Raw genomic sequence first — 22,485 nt, forward strand, 5'->3', positions numbered from 1 at the left:
CATATTATGGTATTTTTATGCTTAAGTAAAGTGAAAAACTTACATACAGCACCTTTAATTACCGTTATGCGTCGTTGTAAAGAGCCATGTGCAAGTGTGCTAATTTGCATATTCATTAATACATAATAAATGAAGCAAGGGTTACATTAGGTTTAGAGTTACATTCAAAATATTTTAAGGCACGAATATTTATTTTCACAAGAAAAACGTTTAAATGTGTCTTTTTGTCTGGCATGACTTTTTTTCAGAATCGCGAGATATAGGCTAAACTTGTGAGTTTATATCTGACAAATGCAGAAAAAAGTAGCTATTCATTTCTCTCTCTGTCTGTCTCTCTCTCTCACAAAAAAAATTATTACAGACCCCAAATTTTGACCACTTGTGTAGCCTATGAAGTCAGTTCTCAAGTTGACAAACTGTGTCCGAAACCTGGAAAATGCTGCCTTCGGAGGACACATTTCAAGGCAGGAAGGCAGCAAGACACGTCCGAATCTAATGTTAGCTTCACTTCCTGTCACCAGAGATACCTTCATTTGATCGAGTTTTGAAGGCAGCATATCGCTGCCTAGGTTTCCGGACTAGCAGAACAACCACAGATCAGCTCGACAGCACCCCGTTGAACGCGGTCCGAGAACTTGGTCCATATATCAAATACGCTTGCATGTATTAGTATGAAACTCAGAACACTTATAGATCTCATCGTGCCTAACAGCATTCGTGCTCCAAGTTATACGCCAGCTCAAGATAAAGGGATAGTTCCCCCCTCCTTGTATCCTTTGTATTCAGCAGACAAAGACATATAGGTTTGGAACACCTTGAGGGTGATGACAGAATTTTTATTTTTAACTATCCCTTTAACTACGGAAAGCATGTTCGTGCTTTCTTTTAAATAGACGCCAGCTGGGTTGACATTGTGTCAACTAATGTAATGACATTTTCACGTGTCCTGTGTAGGCATCGGACATGGCATCGGACATGAGTCATAATTGAGCTCCAGTTGCCAGAAAGCACTTTTATTCAAAACCGCTATTGATCTTAAAACCAAAATATCTCCTGAAGGACCTGACAAATACACGACAACATAATGAGAACAAGCACTTTAATGATTGCGACCGCCTTTGTATCACATTGTCAAGACCACACACACCTGCGGGACATTTTAAATGGTCTGTATTACAGCCTCAAGCAAATGAACAAATGAAAACGGCTCATACTAATGATTCCATCCCAAACATGAGCAGGAACAGCTGTGACTTGGGCGCTAATTATACCAGGGTCAAATGAACTTTCCTGGAATAATACATCCGATGGATAATGTTCAAAGGAAAAACAATTTGTTTTGGACACGGGGACTTTAGAGCCGGTTATTTACGACAAAGGCAAGTGGAATCAATCAAATAATATTAAATCACAGGCTCCTGCAAGATTATAAATTACTTCCTGCAAAAGCAGCTATTCATAACAGCACTAATTCACTGACTCAACCCTGAATGAAATGGCACTGCATTGCTATATAAAAACAGTACAAAAATAATGGAGGAACATACGTTCAGAAAACAAAAAAAAGTATTTTTATCAATAAAAAAAAGATTTCAATGTAACAAGAAAAACTGATTGCAACAGGAAATCAGCAGTAATAAATTATATGTACATGCTATGATAATTACGTTTGCTTTAGCTCCTTCTGAGCCTTTAGATACAATTTAATCTCATCCGGAGAGCGAATGTACGATTCAATTTCACTGTCCGATATGTCTTCGTTTCCGGTCACTTCCAGCTGTGGAACGTCCACCCTCTGCCGCTTGCGACTCTTCACGCAGGGGGGTATAAACAAGTGCCTTTTACCCCAGTGGGTTGGTGGTAGCTGACCATCTGTGGCTTCTTCATCCGCAGGATTCTCACGTTCGGCCTGGTCAGAGCTCATGACCGCAGGGGTCTCTGGGGAAGGTGATTCGGAGCGGTTCGACTCTGATGTGTCATTGTCACATTCTGTCGTTTGGGATTCTAAGAGTTCATTTTGCAGTTGTTGTTCGTATTTTTTAACGGCCATCAAGAGCAAAGCCCTGCGGTGCTTCAGGATGTCATCCACCAGTGTGGTGACGGTGTTGGGCTCCACTGCGACGCCCCTCAGCCACGGAAGCTCTCGACCCAGTTTACACAACACCTCCAGCAGCTCACTCACCCGCATCAGGGCCGTCTCTCTACTTTTGCGCCACGACTGCTCAGGTGCTTTTCCAATCTTGCAGAACTTAGTGAAACAGTATTTCATGCGGGCCTGCAAAAGATGAATAGTCGTGAATAATTTTAACATTTCCTGAAGGAAAAACCAGTGCAGCTGTTAAGTTTATGGTTTTTTTTTTGTTGCAAAAAATAAAATGCACTTTCTATTTGTCATAACACTTAAATGTCACTCAATTCTTTTACACAAGAATATAAACTTAATTTGCATTGTATTGGAAGGAAGATGTACTCTGTAAAAAATCCCTGTAAAATTTACGGTAAAAAAAACGGCAGCTGTGGTTGCCAGAACTTTACGTGTAAAAAATACGGCAGTAACAATTAGGTTACCACCATATAATTTAAAGATTTATAACGTAATAATTACAGTAAATTTTTTTTTTTACAGTTTTCTTCACTTCCAAAAACTGTAAATTTAACAGTATTTTACTATAAAATTAATTGTAAGGTTATTCACTATGTATAGTACGGAAACTATGTAAACCAATTAACTGTTTTTCACCGTAATTGTTTACAGTGTAGGAATGTAGAGACCATTACAATTTTTTGTATGAATAAATGCAAGTATCGGAATTAAGATGCTTTCAGTTATGCTGTTTTTGTGGGGACAAAATTATTGTGAATATGATAGGACACCTCAACTCAGAATACTATTAACGTCAAAAAATGACATGTTTACGCTGCCATTCAAAGTGTGGGTTTGATAAGATTTTTTATGTTTTTGAAAGAAGTCTCTTATGCTCAAATTAAAATTTAATTTATTTCTGTGGTGGCCAAGCTGAATTTTCAGCATCATTACCCCAGTCTTCAGTGTATGGAAGCCCATTTTCAGCACACATGAAAAAAACTCAAAATTATATGAGATACTAAATTAAAATAGACAAGTCGAATTTATGACAAATTGACATTAAAATAATAATGATGACAAAAAGGGTGAAATATACGTGTCAAAATTATGACATACTAAATCGAAATTGAGATTAAATACATTTTTAGATAACTAAAAACCTAAATTATGAGATTAAAGTTAAAATTGTGACAAGTCGAAATCATGATTTTAAAAGTCATAATTATGAGAAAAACAGTAAAATTGTGTCATACTTAATAGAAATTATGGCATAGGAAAAAGTCAAAATTAAGATTGAAATCATGAGATTTAAAAAAAATCTAAATTATTATATAAAAAGGTTAAATTGACCAATCAAAATTTTGAAAAATAAAAATTATGACATACCAAGTTCAAAATTATGAGATTAAAGTCAATGAGAAAGTCAAAATTGACATACTAAATTGAAATTCTCACATAAAATGTTTGTAATAAATCGAAATTGAGATAAAAAAGTCAAAATGACGACAAGAAGATGAAATTGACAAATTAAAGAAATTATGACTTTGAAAATATGATATTATTAACGTAAAAATGCGACCAATCGAAATTGACAAGTTGAAATTGACTTATGAAGTCATATTAGATAAAAATAAAAAAAAATAAAAAATAAAAAAAAAACACACACCAAGTCGAATCTATGACAAAATCAAAATTATGACATTGAAATTACGGCAATTTTTTAATCTCATAATTGTGATTTAGTATGTCATAATTATGACTCTGTGTCTCATAATTATGACCAAGTCATAATTATGATTTACCAAAGCATGATTTTCCCCCCTCCTTGTGTGGCAGAAATGGGCTTCCATATCAGTGTCATACGATCCTTCCGAAATCCTTCTAATATGCTGGTTTTCTGCTCAAGAAACATTTCTGATTGTTATCCATGTTGAAAACAGCTGATCTGCTTAATATTAGTTGGAAAAGCCATACATTTTGAACGAAGAACTTTTGTAACACTATAAAAGGTCTTTACTGTCACTTTTGATCAAGTGTGTTCTTACTGAAAAAAAGCATTAGCTGCTTTTCCATCGTTGGGGCGAATGGTTCTCATCGCATAACCGTTCTATTCCGTGCGATCCAGGCCAGCTGTTACGGTTCTGGTTTCATGGTCCACTGTGGGACTGATAATGGCCACTCTTTGGAATGTCATTCAAAAGCGTCAGTCGTTGCCTTGGTAACACAACGGTTTACTGATGATGTGAGACGTAAATAACGACCGCAGTATAGAGGATGATGAGATATTTCTTTTAATTGTATTATTAATTTGTGTTTACGTTGCTCAAATAGAGCGCTTGGCCAACTACAGAGAAACTGGTAGCCAGGAAACAGGCAAGTGACCAATCCTGAGTGGCGACGTCACTACACGCATTCTACCAGCACGGTTCAGTACAGTTAGACAACCGTGCCGAGAATTGACAAGCGTACAAAGTAGCGCGTTACTGTAATTCCACTACTTTTAGCGGTAACATTCTTGTAACTAATTTTTTTTTTTTTTTTCAAGTAATGAAATTACAATTACTGAAATTTAAATTAGTTTGTTATTTGCGTTACTCTCTTTTGTGAAAAATGAACTCTTGCCGCCCGTGCCGCTATGTCTACTTTGTTTGGCCTTCCAAAAAAGGGGACAATTAGAAAACAGTGGCTAAGCTTTAGTTACAAAACTGTTCCAGAACCCAAATATTCGACTGTGTGCTGCGCATTTTTCAGAGAACTGTTTCCATCACCTGAGAGAGCACAGACCGTTTCTACGTCTTTGTGGTTTCTATGATAAAAAAATGCAAATTTACCAATCTGATACTTTCTGGTGCAGTCGTGCTGGCAACGTTGATCTATCAGATTCAGACTCGAATTGATGAGGTAGATCCGACATTATCATCTGTTATTGCTTTGCTTTGGGAGCTGATGTTCCAAATATTGTAAGAAGCGTGACATTTCCGTCAGACACATTAGGTATTCGGGCCAATCACAATGCACTGGATCGCTGGCCAATCAGAGTAGACCGCGATTTTCACAACGATGAGTTGAGACATGAGACGTGTTAGCCCATTTTAACGTTTGTTGAGAATCTCATCTCTTATCTCTATTTAGCTTTGCCTTATGAGGCATGTTTGTTAAACCATTTTGTTAAGCTTTTGTTAAATCACATTCAATTATTATGCAGCACCTCAAGGCACCTTTGTTTTCTATGTTTCTGTAGACCAATCACTTTTATTTAATTAGGCCTAATGTGGTTAAAAAAAAAAAAAAACACTTAAAAGACTGAGACAGTTATTTTGTTTCAAGTATTAAAAGGGACTTTTGTACTAGTGTCGCCCTGTTGATTACAATAAATAGGTCTAAAAATTGTGTTTATAGAGTGCCGAAGTTATGACGTCACTTTGTAGGCCAACCCGGAAGTTAGCGGCGCATGGGTTCCCTCGATCGAAAAGACATGCATTTTCCCCATAGACTTTTGGAAAAAATCGCACAAAATAAGATCTGTGTTCAACAAAGAGTTATGACCCTTACACGTTTTGTCTATCAAGATAATGTTTACAAATTAATCCAAAATGTATACATTTTGAAGCCTAAATAAAGCCGTCAGATATAAAATGCTAACGGTAGGCTATAAACGGACTACAGCACACCATGGTCGCGGATCAACGTCATCATCAAGCTTCCTCAAACTTTATTTAAAAAACACGCTCGCTCATTATGATCTGCGCTGTGTATGAACACTTATCCACTTTTTCATGAGAAATATTGCCCATTCGTTTTTTCCAAAAATGTTAGAAACTAATTTTGTTTATGCGTGCCTCTCTGAGATTTATCTTTTGTTAATGTTTTTTCAGACAATATAATTATCACTGTGATGACATTAAATGACATGAAACACAACCCAGTCTCTTTTTGTTAAATTCAAGTTTATGTATGATCAATAATACAAAAGTACAAGTAAAAGATATAATAAGCTATACATTAAATAAAGCAAACAATTCAGTCAAACATTCAAAGTCAGTGCTAGTCGGCTAACTTACAACGGTAACGTACAGTTATAGCCTAAAAACAAACAAGTAATGAAACTTCACTATGCCCTCAGCCAAAACGATTTGCCAGGGAACAAATTATAGATCCATGAGAGCAAATATGGGCCGTTAAATCTCCACAAGACGAATTATAGCTGGAGACGCCACAGAGACATCAGAGCCAGCGGCAGACGGCAGAAGGACTAGCCGAGGAAAGTCTACTCTCGCCGGCTAAACAAGCGCTGACCGCCGCTGACTCACTGGAGCTCACAACTCCGAAAACACCAGCTAAAATTTTAAAATAGGCACTCTTCTTATAAATAAACCACAGATTTGAGCTTTAAACAACTACATTATCGACTGAAAAAGTCTTAAAACTACGTTTTGTCACACATTAACAGTAGATTTTAACACAAAAAGACATGTAAACACAGCCCATGTCAGCCATTTCTCAACGAGACGAACATGTGAAGAGTAAACTCCAAATGTTCAAGCATCCAACTTTGCGCGAATAGCACGATTTATTCACGCCACATAAGTTCTTCATAAGGCTGAAACGCGGGCTATGGAGAGATTGCCTGTTTGTCAAGATGACGTTTGTCACGATGAAGTCCTCGCCAAAGGATGTAGTCCCTTTTAGCAACTTGTTAGCAACCACCGTTTTTAAGACACAATAAAGTTAAAAAAAAAAAAATCACAAGCAGGTTTTAAATAATGTGTTTTATGTCATAGATCAAAACGTGAAAATATTTAGAGGCTGTGTTAACCACAGACCTTATTTCAGGCGATTTAGCAAAAACCCATTAAAAAAACCCATAGACTTTAGGGCGAGGGAACCGGAAGGGCTAAAATGCTAACTCACTTCCGCGTTTTGGCCTACAAAGTGACGTCATAACTTCGGCACTCTATTGTGTTTGACAGTTCAGTACTGGTCATATTTACATTTAAAAAGCAGACATAAAAGTAACTTAAAAGTTACTTTCCCTAGTAACTAATTACTTTTGATATACAGTAATTGGTAAAGTAATTAAATTACTTTTAAAAGAATTAACTAGTAACTAGGGCTGCACGATTTGGGGAAAATATCTAATTGCGATTATTCTGGTTAAAATTGTGAATTTCGATTTTTTTTTTTTTTTTTTTACAAATGAAAAGTGTATGTGTATAACATTTTGTGTTTATATATTAATATGACTAATAATAATTATGATTATTATTGCTAAATAAAAATATTTAACAAAATGAAAATTTTTATTGTAATATTTCTTATTATTAAAAATAGAGTATTTAAGAATAAATATAACAATATAATACTACTACTACTACTACTAATAATAATATTTATATTTTACAGAAAATTTATTTTACAAAAAAACTGCCGGGTTTCCTGTTAATATGCAGACAGCCTGACTAAAAATCATTAGAAAGGTCTAAGGATTTATCGTAAAATTATTATTATAAAAAATCTGTGCTTTTAATCTGTGATATCAATTTCTTAAAGTCTATGTCTTTAATATGAAATATGAGCCTCTTATGCATCCACTGTGTGGAAGAAAACACCTGTATATTTAATAAAAACATATGGATTGTCATATAAATTTAAAGTATAATATTATAAAAAGTATTTCTCACCAAAAAGTTTTCATACTGGAGGCCAGAGGGCGCCCTCGAGCAGAAACTCCACATTTGCGTTAGAGAAGTAATCGTTTGTTTTCAGGAAATCCCTATGGGAAATCCCTAATGTGAAGCTAAGTTAGCTGCAGGCTGAATAAAAGGAAGATAGAAACGCTTTGACTGATTAAACATGAGGACAATAAACACTACTGCATCAAGATATGGTGTATTTGAGTTCTTCAAGCCTTCTCTGGTATTTTCATAATAATAAAGCACTGCTAATTGACATAGACTTTATCACTGCCTAAAAAATAAAGCGTTGTCTGGCTCATTCTGTGATAAGAAGCCACGTCAACTCACAAACACTCGACTGACTATATGAAGTGAGTTAAAGCGTGTTATTAAACGTATTTTGTTGGACAACAGGTTTATGAACACAGTTTGTGAAGTTGTTTGACACTTCAAACGCACGTTATAAGAGCCGCTCTTCACTAAAACGCTGGGTATTTATTTATTATATATTGCGCTTTCATAATCGCACATAAGCCAAATCGCGAATGCGGTTCGATTTCGATTAATCGTGCAGCCCAACTAGTAACTAACTAATTACTAATGTTCAGTAACTTGTTTACATGTTTGTATTGTCGATTTCATTCTTACAAAGGGCATTATATTCTTTGAGCACAAATGTCCTGATTTCAGTAACACACACTCCTCAGAATATTTTGTCACTCACTGTGGGATTCAGCGATTGCCAGGCCACATACACTGTTCCCATGAGGAGGGGCAAAGGCTGGCGGCCCGTCACGATCCAGGTATCAGAAGCTAGTTCAATCAAAGCAGACATCCTGTCCACCAGCCGCTGGGGGGTTTCAGAAAGCACCTCATCCACCTGATTAGGACCCAGCTTGAAACTACAAAAACACTGCAAGTAAACAAACAAGACTTTTACATTGACTAAAATATTGTGGAAGTCATGAGAGCGCCAGACATACTCGTAGCAGAAGCTTTCCATCAGGTCTGTGATGCTGGTCGTGGTGGCCTTAATGTTTAGACTCTTCATGAGCTCCAGATATACCGCGCCCATCACTGAATTGTCCGCCCCCAACAGGTAAGCAACGGTTCCCATGGCAATAGGCCAGTTTCTCTGGCGAGAGACGCAGAGTATGCAACAGCCTCCCAAGACCTCTTTCTTGGTTAAGGCCACATGGAGGAAGTTCGGGTGATTGTAAGCGCGCTCAAACAGACTCGCTACCTCCGATTCCATGTCGTTGGATAACCTGAGGATACGGCACAGCGCACGCACCCGAATGAAGCCTGGAAAGACCGAAAAACAAGACAAAAATTGTATAATACTGTCCATACAAAATTCAAAACCATGAAAAGCCAGCAAAGCCTTTAACTTTTGTAAAACTATTAAAAATCATTTTAGGTAACAAATAAAGCTGAAATAATTATTAGATTAAAATGTAAATATATTAGAAAAAAAGTGTTTTAGAAATGCTTAAAAAAATAACAGAAATAAAAATAGGGCTTGTAAGAACTATTAAAGGCACAATATGTAATTTTTGTCGTCTTCACCTCCAATGGAAAGGAATCTGACAGACTTGAGCAGAAATCATGATCATAGATGAGCTAATGTATTAACGTTTTATTACCGTTACTGTAGTAACATGTGCCGGTATACGGTAATACGATATATCACAATGATGAACATTAGGGCATTAGGAATCGATTCAATTCGATTATTTTGGATATGTATCAGGTATAATACATGAAAAATGTTCTCAAGGAAAACTAATTTCTGAACTGATGTTGTAAACTATGGGAGTCAGTTGATACTACATTAGCCTACTAATATTGAAGGTATAAATTAACTGATTTGTATACAAACACTTAAATGACACTAAATTATGTTTTTTAGTTAAAATATTAACTTTACAAATTACATAATCATAATTCTACTCCAATTAGTTTTTTTTAAATATAAACATTTAAAGGGTGGCTGTCATAAAAACGTGCCAGATTTATTAAATATTGAAGAACACTGACATTGAATATCCCATGTAATGTGGTGCATATAATTAGCAAAATGCTCCTCTCTAGAGTTAATTTTTCTAGCAGACTAACGAGTTTATGGACACTGGATATGTTTTTCTGAGGTAACTGTGACGTTACGTGACATTGTTTACTTGTAAGCCGTTTTACTTGCATCTTTCTGCGGTTGAAACACTGATTGAGCGATTCTATGTGACATGATACGGATTTCGGGAAGTTGTCCTGTATCTTTTAACACGCTTTCAGAAGCTCATTCGTGTTTATTTCGCGCTTTTACTGGTATAAGGCGGAAGAAGATCCGTTCATGTTTGCTCCACGCTGCTGGTTCTCTTGAGCTGAGCTGCGGCAGAGCGATCTCACGCCACAGCGCCAAAACGGTATTTATGTTTTTGAATTTCGAAAAAAAAAAAAAAAAAATAGACTACCGGTAATCGATTCTTGGGATTTAAGAATCGATATTGTTTTGTAAAGTGAGAATCGATTAAAATCGAGAAATCAATATTTTTTACTCAGCCCTAATGAACATGAACGATATCGTTAACGTGGGCACTTCAAAATACAGTGAATAATATTTTTTTACGAATTATTCAGATTTTTAGAATGCATTAAGAATACTTTACCAACTGTTAAAAATGAACAACACGTCAAAGAGGAACGCTCACTGATGTAAACAAACCCAATGTGCATGAGCCGAGCTCATGGCGGAATGAGTGAAGGAGATGTGCTAAATGAAAATGCACATGTACTCTGACAGCAGATGGCGCTGATGGAACAGCAGAAATGTAGCCGTTTCCCCGGTAATCCTTGTAAACAAAACAGACTCACGCTACTAGGGATGGGCAATGTGGCCTAAAATCCATAGACTTGGTCGGCGTCGTGTCATAGCTGGGGGCGTGGCGTGGGGGAAAACAGTCCATTCCCATGTAAATGCATGAGGTTAGCCCATAGACCAGGGGTCTCCAACACATCACTCGTGAGCGTGGCCTGTTTGGAGGTAGCTCGCCAAGACGTACTTTTTATCTAATCAGTGAGCTAATATGGACAGGTGTCCCATCCTCTCCAACGCAAATCAAGTTTGACATATGGGCCGTGAGGTTATTATTTTTTATTTATGAACAAATGTAAATGTTAACATGCAAATGTAGGGATGTCACAAGTACCGGTACTTGACTTTGGTACCATGTCGGTAGTGAAATTTTTTAAAATGTGACGATACCAGCATTTCTGTAGTACCGGCTCCAGAGTATATTCGGTACCCGCAGCTGCTTTCAGTCACTTCCGTGTTAATATAAGCACGGGGCTCGACTGTAGCCGAATATATACTAGTGTCTGTGAATATTAAACTGCAAATAACTATTTAAATATTACTCCTGCATGTTCTGCATCTCTGTGGGCGCAGATGTGTGGGCGCGCACACACACACACACACACACACACACACACACATGACACTCGCTCGCTGTCTTTGTAGTCTCTGCAGTGTGTCACTAAATGAGGACCTAACCCTGTCATAACATGACATAAAACTGTCATAGCATGAACACAAACACACAAAGGTCAACTTAAAGGCAACCCATCAAAATAAAAGTTTGGTTTAACGTGAAGAAACTGACAGAATATATTAAACTACTGTTGTAGCCTACAGTAGATTTAACTACGTCTCTATGTAATTATAATATGTCTCTACTAATAATAATTATGCCTAGATGGTTGCTTATTTTTCACTGGATCTTTTATTTATAAACAATGTTTACTTTTAAACAGCATACAGCCTTTAAATGTTTATGTATTATTTACTTATACTGATTGTCATCATAAATAATAAACGTATTTAATTTAATTTAATTAAAAAAAAAAATTGTTGAATAAAATAAAAATATTTAATATATATTAAACATTTTGCTGTGGTACCAAAATTGGTACCAAGTACCGTAAAAGTTTTATGGTATTGGTACTGACTACTGGAACTACTACTACACTCTTTCAGGGGTAAAACAGTTTGGATAGTTGTTAATATGAGAATTTTGATTAATTATTTAAGAGTTTTAAGCAGGAGTTTTAGGCAGGACGTGGGTGGTGCTGAGGTGACGCGATGACTAACAGACAGCAGATAAATGGCTATCCACCTGTCACTCAAAGTGGCCACGCCATTAATTACGCAGAACTTTAAGGCTTTATATAATGTAATTGAATGAGTTATAATAATAAAAAAAAAAATCACCCCTAAAAATTAAACGGTTAGAATGTTCGGTAGACTTTATCCATTTTTGCTTTGTCTTTTTAACCTCCGAAATTTTCTGGGGACCCCTTGGAACCTTCTGGAGGACGCCTGGGGGCAATGTTCCCTCTAAGTTGCGCGCGTGTGCGGACACACAGAAAGAATAAAATGCCTTGCAGACGATAGACACAGATGCGAAATGTGGGGAGAAATCCATTTGATTGTAGTTTAAATGAGAAATAATTGCAGTGCTCTGTTCTACCGCTATAGAGTTAGTATCGCTATCGTGTTAGAACCGGTGGATGCGGTTTACAGGTTTCATAGAAAGACATTCAGTACGTTTACATGGACAACAATACTCCGATATTAATCTGATTAAGATCATACTCTGATTAATAAACTACCATTTAAACAGCAATTTCTAATTACCTTAATCCGGTTAAAGCCATACTCGAATTAAACAAAAATCGAATTAAGACGTGGAGTATGCCTATTTTAGTCGCATTATCTAAGTGCATTGTAGACATGTACACATCTTAAAGGTCCCGTTTTTCCAGTTTTTTTGAAGCTTTGATTGTGTTTACAGTGTGCAATATAACGTGTTCATGTTTCGCGTGTAAAAAAAAAAACAGTATTTTTCACACAATTTACTTATCTGTATACCGCTGTTTTCACTGTCCTAAAAACGGCTTGATGATTTCCTTGTTCTATGAAGTCCCTCCTTCAGAAATACGTAACGAGTTCTGATTGTGCCAGCGGTTCCCGTGTTGTGATTCGACAGCAGCTTAGGGCACGTTGCCCGGAAAGGTCACGCCTCTTACCATTACGGGGAGATGCATGTGCTCAAAGTACAGCGTCCCTGAAGGCCAAACAAAGGTGATTTGACTCCGGGATGAAAATAACAGCGTCTGGACGACATGGCGACAAACACACTCTACAAACGCAACACTTCCTCTTCTCCACGTGGGAGAGCAACAAGACCACGCCCCCTTTTTCACGTATTCTTGTGGGCGGAGGTTAGTCAACAAACTGTTCTACTGACGTCATTAAAGCAGGAAGTACAGGGATGTAGTCCAAACCAGCCGTTCGCTGTAGGCTTTGAAAGGGAACTTCTGTTAAATAAAATATCTCGCTTGGCAATGAACTTTGAGCTTTATAATTTTACAGGTATCATTTATGTTCTAACAGCAACATTACACACTAACTAAAGTTAGTAAAAATGGGATCACGAAGAACAGGACCTTTAATCTAACTATTAACGTTGTGTAGGATTTTTCGCCGCATTTTGTGACACGACACACACCAGGCAAGTGCATAGGAGAGGGCTTTGGGGGCTCGTCCCTGCCCTAAAATGTATCAAAAGTGCCCCTCTCAACAATCATCAATAATACTGTGACAAACAAAACAGAATTTGAATTAATTAATATAACAGCGCGTACAAAACAGTAACAAATCTCAAATGTCCCATTTATCTTTTACGTATCTGTCAGTCTGAAATGTCGTTGCCATGACGTGTTGCTATGGTGCGTGACTGCGTGTCTTGCTTGACTGCTCATTCTGACGCTCCTCTATATTTTTTTCTTCGTGTTGTAATAATTCTGCTCATTGTAAAAGTAAAATACAATAAATTTGTATCTGTAATCCCAGATTCATAATTGTCTGCTTACAACAGCGGTCGGGAACCTCTAGGCTCGCGAGTCATATGGCCATTCAGTGAACGCCTGTGGCTCGACGGCAGAAAAAAAAATCCAAACAATCACGATTTTGAAACCTTAAATTTTCATCATTAATCAAAGCTATTATTCGAAATGTAGGCTGTTAAGAAGGAGGCAAGATGGGCAGTGTCTCTTCAAAAAAAACTGAAAGACAATATATAATATTACAAAAGTAAAACAACACATACATACATACATACATACATACAGCATTAAAAAGTATTTTTTTTTTTTTTTAAATCACTCTTTTTTGAATAAAGGAACACTGTCCAACAGCGACACCCGCAGGTAAAGTTACAACGGTTTGCCTGAGCCCATTGATTTTAACCTATGTTTGAACAGACCCACGAAAGTCGCGCTATGATTGGACCTCGGACACCGTAGCGTGGCATGGGGACGTAATGACGTACCATTAATCGATCTATGTTCTATAACATGTAAAACGGGAACATGAACGGAATATTCTAAAAGCAACTCATGTAAACACCTTAATCAGAATATTGTCTTATTCAGTAAGGTCAATAATTATTAGATTACTGCTGTCCATGTAAACGTAGTCAGTGATGTCACGTGTGTGATTTGCTGTCCAAATAGCTCAAAATGAGAGACAACGAGAAACGCAAAGACGTAGAATAAAACCTCATCATGTTATAAAGAAGAGTGGCTTGATTAAGTGGTGGAAATAACAGATGATGGACACAGCACGGTAACAAAACAGACATTTATACTAACACCCACCACAAGTGTAGCGTGCAAACTCTAAACACCAAAGTAACACACATCAGTTTAAATACAGGGAGTGCAGAATTATTAGGCACGTTGATTTTCTGATCATATTTTTTTTCCAGGCACATTTGACCAATTCCAAACCACAGTAATCCTAATAACTACTATTGATTTAGTATTTAATAATGTATAAGTGATATATAATTGTTCATGAAGGCTGGAAATGAAAAACACCTTATATTCAGGTGTGCAGAATTATTAGGCATGTTTTCTTTTACAGATAAATTGAGCCAAAAAAGAGATTTAACTCAGACTGAAAAGTCAAAAAGTATTAAATGCCCATGAGAAGGATGCAATACTAATGCAATACTAGACATTGCAGTTAAGGCATGACCATTGGACAGTGAAATGCTCGTTGGGTCAGCAGGATCTGACAAAAACAGGTGGTGAAGAAAAGACACCTGTTAACTGCAAAAGAATTTAGAATTAAGGTGAAGAATTAAGGGTGAAACCATCAGGAACCCTTTAGTCTCCAGCGCCACCATTTTCCAGAGCTGCAACCTACCTGGAGTCTCCAGAAGTGCAAGGTGTCAGGATCTCAGAGACTTCAGTTAGGTAAAGAATCCTAAAAAAATGACCCCCACTAGATAAGAATCACAAGCTGAAGTGTTGTAAAATACATGAAGCCTGCTTTTTTATAGGCTTTATAGGTTTTATAGGTTGAGAATGACTCTTGAAGGACCAGCACCACATCCTCTAGTACCACTGTTTGAAGAATTCATCTTCCAGAATCTGGCAGTACGTTTTGGGAGTTCATTTTAGTCCATCCTGAAGTCCGTTTTGCAGAGATGGACTAAACTCCCAAAACGTACTGCCAGATTCTGGAAGATGAATTCTTCAAACAGTGGTACTAGAGGATGTGGTGCTGGTCCTTCAAGAGTCACTCTCAACCTATCTGTCCATAAAGCCTATAAAAAAACCTTCTTCATGTATTTTACAACACTTCAGCTTGTGATTCTTATCTAGTGGGGGTCATTTTTTAGGATTCTTTACCTAACTGAAGTCTCTGAGATCCTGACACCTTGCACTTCTGGAGACTCCAGGTAGGTTGCAGCTCTGGAAAATGGTGGCGCTGGAGACTAAAGGCTTCCTGATGGTTTCACCCTTAATTCTTCACCTTAATTCTTAATTCTTTTGCAGTTAACAGGTGTCTTTTCTCCGCCACATGTTTTTGTCTGACCCTGCTGACCCAACGAGCATTTCACTGTCCAATGGTCATGCCTTAACTGCAATGTCTAGTATTGCATCCTTCTCATGGGCATTTAATACTTTTTGACTTTTCAGTCTGAGTTAAAACTCTTTTTTGGCTCAATTTATCTGTAAAAGAAAACATGCCTAATAATTCTGCACACCTGAATATAAGGTGATTTTCATTTCCAGCCTTCATGAACAATTATATATCACTTATACATTATTAAATACTAAATCAATAGTAGTTATTAGGATTACTGTGGTTTGGAATTGGTCAAATGTGCCTGGAAAAAAAATATGATCAGAAAATCAACGTGCCTAATAATTCTGCACTCCCTGTAGATGTGTGTGTGGTTTGGGTTTCAGTGATGTTTAGATAACTATAAAAGAGCTCACATGTTCCCTTGAACATATTTAGCTATTAGATCTATTTAATAACTTCAGTTAGTTAGTTTTTTTAAACAAATTGAAGCATTTAAACTGATATAATACACTATCAGTTTAAATACTTCCATTAGTTTTTATATTATATTATAGGCTATTATAATTGTATTATAGTGTAAGCCTAATAAAGAATTGATCTCACAAGGGGATTGTTTAGGGATCCTTGCCATTAAAACGTTTGAAAACCCCTGATATAGAAAATCTTGGAAATTCATAAGCAATAAACAAACATTTAATGGGATAGTTAACCCAAAAATGAAAATTCTGTCATTTACTCACCCTTTTTGAGTTACTTTGTTCTTCTGAACACAAAAGATGATATTTTGAAGAATGTTTGTAACAAAGCAGATAGAGCAACCATTGACTACCATAGTAGGGAAAAAAATACTATGGTTGTCAACGGTTGCTCTATCTGCTTTGTTACAAACATTCTTCAAAATATCTTCTTTTGTGTTCAGAAGAACAAAGAAACTCATACAGGTTTGGAACAACTTGAGGGTGAGTAAATGACACAATTTTAATTTTTGGGTGAACTATCCCTTTAATATAGATGGTTTAATGCTGCCCGTCGCCAATAAATGACTGTACAAAAACACATTTAGAACCATCTCAGTGTAACCGCTTAATTATTTTCATATTATATTATAAAGAATTGAACTGTCCTGGGGGAGATTTGAATAGTATTTCTTGGTAAAGAAGACTACAGTGAACTACCGAGTACCGATTCACATTAAACCAATCGGTAACAAATTTCGGTACCTGAGAACGTATCTGGTGATATAGACTAAATGTCTGTGAATATTAAAAAGACTATTTAAATACGAATCCTGCGTGTCTCTGTGCGAATGAATGTCGTATATACGCGGTTCACCACATACACACTCAGAATCACGCGTGATGGTAGCATGTTTTCATATCTGCTATCTCATATGAGGACATGAACGCACAAACGTCATCTCCAGAGCCACTGAGAGCCACTTCATCAGCATTTTACAATTTTATTTGAGAAAAACTACCATCATATCAAACACAGAAACTCAAAGGTCTTCATGGCAACCCATCAAAATAAAAGTTTGGCTAACTTGACAAATACATTACTGTTGTACAGTAGAATTTATATACGTCTCAAATGTAACAATGCTAACACTAATGTAATAATAATAAATTATCAAAACTTTATTTTTAAAGGAGGGGTGAAACACTCATTTTCAGTCAATCTCATGTCAATCTTGAGTACCTATTGAGTAGTATTGCATCTTTCATAGAGCTCTAGTTAGCCCAGCACACTATTAATTTACACTGTTTAACCATTAATCACACACACACACACACACACACACACACACACATATATATATAAATGTAAGGTTCATTAGCTTACATTAGTTAACATGAACTAATAATGAACTGCACTTATAAAGCACTAATTTATCTTTATGTTAATTTAAACATTTACTAATGCATTATTAAAATATTGTTAACATTAGTCAATGCACTGTGAACTAACATGAATAAACCATGAACAGCTGGATTTTTATGAACTAACGTTGACAAAAATTAACTAATGCTGAACAGAGGTGTTGTTCATGGTTAGTTCATGTTAACTAATACATTAACTAATGTTAACTAATACAACCTTATTGTAAAGTGTTACAGAGAGGTGTGTGAAAGCTCTCCAAGTAGCCTGAAATTCAGGGTTTTCGCTTCTTATCAATCAGATCGAAAGTTACTAGTAACTAACTACTTGAGTAGTTTTCTCATCGAATACTTTTTTACTGTTACTCAAGTAAATATTACGATTGTTACTTTTACTTTAGTAAATATTTCCGTAAATACTTGAAATTTTAATTGAGTACAGATTTTGGCTACTCTACCCACCTCTGCTCGATCGATACACCGCAAAGACTGTCCTGGTCACAGATGAGCCAGCGAGATGCGCACCAACAATTTGTCCTCTTTTGAACTCTGATATGTCTCCCATTATGTTGTGTGGATTACAATTTTTTATGTGCAGATGTGCTATGATCTGTAAATTCAACCTTCACACTCATCAATGATTGGCCACCAGGCCGCGCAATATAGACGTGAAACCTCCAACATTATATTGGTCAGTGTTTCAGTTTCATTGTCAAACCCCTGTACTTCTAAAGCATGTATTAATCTTAGTTCATGGACTCGCAGGACTAAATAGAAAACCCTCACGCATCGCTCTAATAAGAACTATGAAATAGATCATTAAATGTGAGCTGTTGATCTTACCAATGATTAGATTTCTACATGGTTTCTTGATCACCTCCGTGGAAGCATGATAGGGCACATCTGGATAAAATGAAACAGATGTCAAACCAGAAGCTTTCAAGCCAAGTGAATTGAGATTAAGAGGTTAAAAGTGAAAGTCCCGTGCTGGGTTACTTGTGCCCTGGGTCTCATCGCTCAGTGAGGTGGTCAGATGCCCCTCAGAGACCACTGAGCCACAGTCCTCACACACCAACTGCCTCTGAGAGTACAGATCATCCTCCACCACACGGGACGAACCACACTCAGGGCAATTGCTCGGCATACCTGTATGAGAAGTGTATCAGCTATAATCATCAGACTCTTAATGCAAACATTGCATATTAGGACACATTACAGAAAATATCTATATTTATATTAAAGGCATTTGGCAGGGCTTAATTTCTTCATGTCAACTGATCAGCAAAAGATAAACGTGCAATTGTATGCAATATGAAACGAAACGAAAGAGAATTACACTCTTCCGCACGTATCAATACAAACAAACAATATTTATTATTAAAATAATTGCGGATTTTGCAGATCTTACTGGTCACCAGCGGGGTGTTATTATTGCAGACAATCAAAATGCGTTGCTCCTGTTGTGCACACACTTCTGAAAGCGGCTTTTCTCTTGTTTTCTTGCGACATGTGTACGTTTGTTTTGAACAGGACGCCGCCGCGCTTCTTTATGACGTAATTGGTCCGGGCGGAAACAAGACTGGTCAATAAAAGTTCCTTTATAATGTAAATCTTTGATTAATAATAATAATACAAAGTGGAAAATAAAATATAGTAAAATAAATTTACAAAAACTGTCAGCTCTATGACAAATTTTAACACACCAGCAAATAATATTCTCTTCTATACATTTCTGACATGATGTTATTTCAATATTTTTGTAGTTGGAAATATTCAATTGCTAGTTAAGTTCCCACCATGCGAAACTGGTGTCTGACAAGAAATCAGTTTAATAAAATTACAGATTACAATTAAACTGTAGTGTAAAATGTAATAATGAGTAATGTAGTATATTAAAGGGATAGTTCACCCAAAAATGAAAATTATGTCATTAATTACTCACCATCATGTCATTCCAAACCTGTAAGACTTTCGTTCATTTTCGGAACACAAATAAGATAAATATATTTTTGATGAAATTCGAGAGTTCTCTGACCTCTCCATAGACCACAATTTAATGAACACTTTCAAGGTCCAGAAAGGTAGTAAAGACATTAAAATAGTCCATGTGATTACAGTGATTCAAACTTAATTGAATGAAGCAACGAGAATACTTTTTGTGTGTAAAAACAAACAAAGATAATGACTTATCAACAATTTTGTTCTAGCCTGTGTCAATCTCCTTCTCGGTTTCCGTTGTAAATAGTGCAGAGCTCTCGAATTCTACGGCAGCCGATGCTGTTCACATCATACATAATAAAGGCTAGTCTCGTCCGCGCTGCTGGCCAATGGAGGTCGACGTCCTGGCGGCCATCTTGTCACAGTTTTAATGGTACATGTCCTTTTTAAATAACCATAACTTGCAAAATTTTCTACCGATTTTCAAACTGTTTGGTTTGTTATAAACGTCAGAGATGTAGTTATGACACTGCATACTTATGAATAATTATTCATAATTTGTTAAAGCATCCAGGATTATAGTCATGTTAATAACGCTTGTAAGAAACCAACCCATTTGTAAATCCGTCAAGATTTCAGTGAGAAAGAGTATTTGTGTTCGTGCAGATCACTCACCTTACATCAGGTACCACAGAGCCCGCCAGAAAGCTTGCCTGTGACAAAATGGCCGCCATTGATGACGTAGAGATTCCGCCGTAAGACATTCACTAGCCTTTATTATGTATATCTATGGTTCACATGAGCACCACGACGCGGGAGGTGCACTGTATTTACAACGTAAACAGCGTCTGGTGTAGGAGACTGGCACAAGATTTTATGCACAAAAAGTGTTCTCGTTGCTTCATTAAATTAAAGTTGAACCACTGGAGTCACATGGACTATTTTGACGATGTCTTTACTACCTTTCTGGACCTTAAAAGTGTTAATAAAATAGCCGTCTATGGATGGGTCAGAAAGCTATCGGATTTCATCAAAAATATCTTCATTTGTGTTCTGAAGATAAATGAAGGTCTTCGGGGTTTGGAACGACATGAGGGTGAGTAATTAATGACAGAATTTTCATTTTTAGGTGAGCTATCCCTTTAAGTGCAAACAATTGTTATATTAACTAGTTATTGTTGCAACTGTAAAACTAAAATAAATTAATATGGTATTTCCTTCAAACAGTGCAAGAAGCTCTCATAATTTATCAATTTATTATGTATGCCAGTGGTGGCTATAAGAAATTATAGTAAATTTGTTTGTAAGCTTTAACGTGGTTGGTCTTCCTCTTAGAGGAACAGCAGCACGAAAACATTACCAAGAGCGTCAGTTAGACATTCACGCAATGCTTTTTAGATAATAATTAAAAGCTTAACCTGCCTTCTTAAAAATGCACATAGACACAATGTTGTGACGCTGCCCTTTTCAAGGCCACACCTATGATGACATTCTTTATTTCAAAAGCAGAGAATAATAAAGCTGTCAAGTTACATGACAGAAGGCATAACATACAAATGATCACATTATTATTTACAGACAAACTGATTCTTTAAAGTGCTTCAATATGTAACAATACAGCGCTCTGTCTACAAAACTTTATAGAGCTTCATAAACAATATAAAATATTTTGCATAGAGAATGATATATAACGCAATTTTGTTTACTTAGTGAAAATGTGGGGGTCACTGCCATTGAAAGCGTTGGCCAAAACATTTAATAGATGGTAACATGGAGAAGAAAAAAAAAAGAAAACCAAAATACTAAATCCAAGAATATTAGCAATTCAAATGGAAAAAGTGGACAGTAAAAACCTTTGGGAAGAATACTTAAATTCTTGAAATAAATCAGTCACAAGGATCTGAGGCAAGCCAAATAATAAACATTCATGTTGTCACCATTTATTGTGAGATGTCATAAATCAGGTGTACATCAACCTGATATTCAGCTCAGTAGTGTGGTTTAGTGAAAGGCCTCTGTGAGTTGCACACAACCTTGTATTGTTGTTCATCCCGAATGTGTGATAACAGTGCACATAAGATACAAAACCCTCTTTTACAAAAGTACTGTCCCTCAAATTGACTTCTTCATCATGCTCAAGGACATTAAGATGGTGGGGTTCTCCTCCATGACACGGACCAGAAGATTGTCTATATACTGCTCCAGTTCACCTATCTTAGAGTCCTTTTGAGAAAGCTGCACCCTCTGCTTTTCCAACAAGTTTATGAGTTCTTCATTGGTTAACTGGGAGTACGGCCCGGTCCTTTTAGCCTCTGGGGCCTGAAAGTACACAGAAATACCAAGTCAAGTGAGAGGAGACACATCTTAAACACCATATCATACTTCTATTCAACGCATGGTAAACGTTGCACAATAGTAGATGAGAAACAAAAAGAAAAAAAAAAGCCTAAACTACCTTTATCTTGACTTGCACGTCATCTGGAATCGTAGCAGATCTGGAATCGTCTTGGGTCTCTTTGAGGTCTGTCTGCTTGTCAGTGGTGCTCAAGGGCTTCACTGCATGGGGCCTGACAACAGAAAGAGAGCCGTAAGACTTACAGGAAGATCTGAGATTACAGGGGTGGAATAAAAAGCAGTCAATTGGAGGACTCTGCCAGAAGAAAAAGAAAGGGTGACAAATACATTTTGCCCAGCTTTAAAGTACTTTGTAAAAAAAAAAAAAAAAAGTGAAAATTGAATCCTTCATTTCAAAAGATGAAAGTGTTCATATCTGTGGTTTTTAATTATTGTATAACCATTTTAGAATGAAATGTAAAAGAGAAGGTTCACACTGGGAAATTAAACACCCCATCCATTTCACCCGAAACTCTGAAAAGATCAGTTATGTGGAACATCAAATGGAAGTCCCAACAATTAATATATCTAGGGTCCAGAGTAGGGCTGCACAATATCTCGAAATATCGCAATATC

General features: G+C 36.6%; 2 protein-coding genes across 3 annotated transcripts in view; both read right to left on the reverse strand.

Annotated features, from left to right (window-relative positions):
* Nucleotides 1–988: 988 nt before the first annotated feature.
* brf2 (BRF2 general transcription factor IIIB subunit) lies at nucleotides 989–19,131 on the reverse strand. Its single transcript, XM_079804885.1, has 6 exons — nucleotides 18,986–19,131; nucleotides 18,574–18,723; nucleotides 18,421–18,480; nucleotides 8,745–9,066; nucleotides 8,486–8,663; nucleotides 989–2,275 (listed from the first exon to the last, which is right to left on the reverse strand). Exons 2-6 carry the CDS (start codon nucleotides 18,719–18,721, stop codon nucleotides 1,664–1,666), a joined length of 1,320 nt encoding a protein of 439 aa, XP_079661011.1. The 5' UTR covers nucleotides 18,722–18,723; nucleotides 18,986–19,131; the 3' UTR covers nucleotides 989–1,663.
* A 1,831-nt stretch (nucleotides 19,132–20,962) lies between these two features.
* rab11fip1b (RAB11 family interacting protein 1 (class I) b) overlaps nucleotides 20,963–22,485 on the reverse strand; it is a 35,978-nt gene continuing 34,455 nt past the window's right edge. Inside the window, exons 5-6 of one of the 2 annotated variants that reach the window (XM_079804886.1) lie at nucleotides 21,971–22,082; nucleotides 20,963–21,834 (exon numbers count right to left, since the gene is read on the reverse strand). In XM_079804886.1, coding sequence (XP_079661012.1) covers nucleotides 21,628–21,834; nucleotides 21,971–22,082 — 319 coding nt within the window. In that variant the 3' untranslated portion in view covers nucleotides 20,963–21,627. The remainder of the gene's footprint in view (nucleotides 21,835–21,970; nucleotides 22,083–22,485) is intronic. The other variant, XM_079804887.1, reaches the window with a different exon arrangement.

The sequence above is a fragment of the Gobio gobio genome, assembly GCF_949357685.1.
Source record: "Gobio gobio genome assembly, chromosome: 22".
NCBI lineage: Eukaryota > Metazoa > Chordata > Actinopteri > Cypriniformes > Gobionidae > Gobio > Gobio gobio.